This window comes from Nematolebias whitei, chromosome 11 (assembly GCF_014905685.2).
Source record: "Nematolebias whitei isolate Nwh7 chromosome 11, NemWhi1, whole genome shotgun sequence".
Classification (NCBI taxonomy): Eukaryota; Metazoa; Chordata; class Actinopteri; order Cyprinodontiformes; family Rivulidae; genus Nematolebias; species Nematolebias whitei.
The window spans coordinates 15963840-15967963 of NC_056508.1; the positions used below are offsets into that span (position 1 = coordinate 15963840).

The following is a 4124-nucleotide window of genomic DNA, read 5'->3' on the forward strand; positions in this document are numbered from 1 at the left end:
CTTTGTGGGGGTTTCTTTGCGGGGGCTTCTTTGTGAGGGTGTCTTTGTGGGGACTTCTTTGCTAGGGTGTCTTTGCGGGGGCTTCGTTGCATGGGTTTCTTTGTGGGGGTTTCTTTGCGGGAGCTTCTTTGTGAGGGTGTCTTTGCGGGGGCTTCGTTGCATGGGTTTCTTTGTGGGGGGTTATTTGCTGGGGGCTTCTTTGCAAGGGTGTCTTTGCGGGGGCTTCTTTGCGTGGGTTTCTTTTTGGGGGCTTCTTTGCAAGGGTGTCTTTGCGGGGGGCTTCTTTGTGTGGGTTTCTTTGCGGGGGCTTCTTTGTGTGGGTTTCTTTGCGGGGGGCTTCTTTGTGAGGGTGTCTTTGCGGGGGCTTCTTTGCAGGGGCTTCTTTGCAGGGACTTCTTTGCGTGGGTTTCTTGCCGGTAGATTAGCTTCACTCAGGCGTCCTCTAACTGTCACAATCCTCACCGTTATCTTCAGACCTTCATCGATCACCCTGGAGCACATCACTTGATGAGTCTTTCCGTTCAGGCTCTTCTTCAATGGAAGTCTTTCATTATCGTCCACGTCTTTCTGGTTTTACTTTCCATTTTAAATAACTGGCAATCATTTTAGCTAAGCAGAAAATCATTTTCTGCACTTCTTTACAAGTTTTCCCTCTCCAATCAACGTTTGAATCAAAGTACGCTGTTCTGCTGAACTACCGTTGTTGTGAGGTTTTAAGAGAGAAGTGCACGTACAGCATGCTTTGGTTCATCCTTAGATAAGGTACAGACCACCTGATTCCACAGAAACAATGATCTCAGTAGTTGAATGCCACACTGGAACATGCCTCCTTTTAATTATTCAGTCACACAGACTCAGGAACGAGAACATACTGAATGCTGGTTCTGTTGGGCTTCTATTACTCTACGACATCACCTACCAGTAAATTACTTACCAAGTGGTAAAATGATTTCCACCAAAAATAGCGATTGATCTGGTTGGACTGCTGCTGTCTCTTAACACAACTGCACATTGTTGAATATAAATATGTTTTATGTGTTACATTAAATTCATGTTCTGATGATCCTTCTGATCACCTACCCAACATGGTGGTACCAGCAACCTGCACCGTCAGTCAATCCTTCAAATACCTCAATCTAAATCATGTTTCAAATCATTCTAAGTAGCACAAAACGTTCAGACTTGAAAAAATGGCATTTTAAAATGTTTCATGTGGACAATGAGCTGCTGAAATCTGATGTTATTGGTTTTCTGTGGAGCTTGAATGAAGCATTATGTTGGAGGCTGCTGTAGCTGCAGTGCAGCAGCAGAAGTCACTCATGACACTTTGAATCTTTCTCTGGTTCATAAAGGAAGAAGCCTCAAACGCTTCATGAGGATTCATCCGCCCAGCTCTAGTGCTGATAAATAAACTGCACCTCCAGAATTTGTCCATATTTCATGTTCTGACAGAACCATCGCAGGATTATAACAACTCTTTTCATACAATGTCTTATTTTCAGACACTAACCTGTGCTGAGTGAGCCGGCCGTGGCGTGACCCTCCACAATAAGGCACTTCCTGGTATCACAGTCACAGTTTCCTGAACGTCTGGCAGGTCGTCAGCCTCCTCACCTTCGCAGCTTCGCTCCTACACACAGATCCAGATGAAGAACACCACGAGTTCAACAGGTGATCCCTAGAACTGCAGCTGTCACAAACCCAACAGGCAATTGAAGACTAGAGCCCGACCGATATATCGATAGGGCTGATAATTTAGGCCGATATAGATGTTTGGGAACCTATCGGTATCGGCGATAATGGTCCCATTATTAGCTGATATAAACACTTACAATTTTAACCCCTAAAATGTTGGAACCAGCTGTAATTGTACAATGTATCCAGAAGAGGACGCATGAAGACTTTCAAGTCATGGCGTTCGTTTAAGTTTCACTTTAACATTCAGCACAGACGAAGCAGGGAGAACTACTGTGTGGAGTATTTTACTGAACAGAACATGTTAAGTTTATTTCAACTGTTGTGTAAATTAAGAAATGTCCACAATAATAAATTTTCTTCAATCGTCCAACCTGTTTGTTGTTAGTTTTGTGCCTCTCAAGTTAGCAAGTTAATGGTAGTGTGGGCACGCTGTCCTCAACACGTGACTGTGAAGCTAGACAGTGAATAAAACAAAGTCCTCAGACAAGGCTTGCTTTCTTGATTTTACTGAAGATCTTTTATTTATGAATTTGTAAAAAGACTAACAACTCCCAAGGCACCAGCATGTGGGACACATTTAGCGTGTATGAGCTGTTTTCTCCTATTTATTTTCTGAAGCTCGTTTTACCGGAGAAGACGTCAAAGATTGTTCTGTGGCGATAGGACTCACTACCTCACGTGCTGCACATACAACATGACAAAGATTAGAAGTCTCACTCTGATTGGAATTCAATCCCAAAATATTTTAACAGTTTTTAGCATGAATTTACTTAAAACTAATTATTAACTATGAACTTATCACCTCATTTATGTAACTTACGTGATAAACTTATTACTGTCTTTGAACAAAAGGCAGCTCAGTGGGACTAATTAAAGCCTATTAGCTTAGCTTCATGGTTGCTAACAGCTGTGCTAAATAAACAAGCTCTGCTCTACTCACTGTTTACTGAGATTCTTGGGGGAGGACAAAACAAAACAAATTTCAGCCATTACATTGTTTATCGGCGGTCGACTAATCCTCCCAATTTTGGTATTGGTGATAGCCAAAATTTCCATATCGGTCAGGCTCTATTGAAGACATCATGGTTCAGTGCTGATCTAATCATTCACAACACTCTGAACCTAAGTGGACAGCAGTACACTAAACACATTAACCTTACCTTGATGCCACTGTGTTTTTGTGAAAAGAAAAGATGGCGTTTCAGTCACATGTAAAACATCTGGAGGACATTTCATCTCAGCAGACACCTGAAGTCGTCCTCACCTGTTTCAGCTTCCTGGAGTCGCTGCTGGGCTTCTTTTCTGACTTCCTGTACGTTTCGTATAGCTTAGGGTCCACACTGTACATGCACTCGGTCCACTTTCCATAGATCACACTCCGCTTTTTCTTACTGGTTGAAACAACAATGAGAGTTGTTCAGAGACGAGGCCATCAGGTCCACTTGATGCTGAGCTGCTGGGCTCTCACCTGCTGTCCTGGATGTAACCTTCCACTTTGTGAAGGTCTTTTCCAAACATCCCACAAGACTTGAAGTTTAAAACACACTTGTCTCCGGTGCTGAGGAGTCATGGTAAACATGAGTCATCAGTAGTGTCTGGTCCACAAAGATCCAAAGGTGGAGTATCAGTGAGAGTACCTGTGGTTGATGATCTCCACCGTTCCATACTGTTCAATCCAGAGTTTTCCCAAAATGACGTTGTGCACACAGCACATTGGATTTGTCCATGTGTACACCTCTTCATGCCTGAGATGAAATCACAGAGACACAATCTGACATGCTGGAAATGAATCAGTCTGAAGCTGCGACAAGCAGCTCTGAAGAATCAAACCCAGGAGAAACCATACCACTGTTCAGTCACCACAACAATACTGAAACAAAGACTATCAGGACAAGCGCCGGCATACCAATGTCCCCTGATGTCCCCTAATGTACACCAATGTCCCCTGATGTACAAACCGGATTCAAAAAAAGTTGGGACACATAACAAATTGTGAAAAAAAACTGAATGCAATGATGTGGAGGTGCCAACATCTAATATTTTATTCAGAATATAACACAAATCACAGATCAAAAGTTTAAACTGAGAGAATGTATCATTTTAAGGGAAATATCTGTTGTTTCCAAATTTCATGGCGTCAACAAATCCCAAAAAAGTTGGGACAAGTCCATTTTTACCACTGTGTGGCATCCCCTCTTCTTCTTACAACACTCAACAGACGTCTGGGGACAGAGGAGACCAGTTTCTCAAGTTTAGAAATAGGAATGCTCTCCCATTCATGTCTAATACAGGCCTCTAACTGTTCAATCATCTTGGGCCTTCTTTGTCGCACCTTCCTCTTTATGATGCACCAAATGTTCTCTATAGGTGAAAGATCTGGACTGCAGGCTGGCCATTTCAGTACCCGGATCCTTCTCCTACGTAGC

The 4124-nt window shown here is 42.9% G+C and overlaps 1 protein-coding gene across 1 annotated transcript in view; it reads right to left on the reverse strand.

Annotated features, from left to right (window-relative positions):
• The window catches only part of LOC119416737 (oxysterol-binding protein-related protein 2), a gene marked incomplete at its 5' end in the record, with an annotated part of 57863 nt that extends 54420 nt beyond the window's left edge, over positions 1 to 3443 (reverse strand). Inside the window, 4 exon segments of the mRNA XM_037683923.1 lie at positions 1511 to 1630; positions 2963 to 3089; positions 3167 to 3256; positions 3336 to 3443. Coding sequence (XP_037539851.1) covers positions 1511 to 1630; positions 2963 to 3089; positions 3167 to 3256; positions 3336 to 3443 — 445 coding nt within the window.
• Between the last annotated feature and the right edge of the window lie 681 nt (positions 3444 to 4124).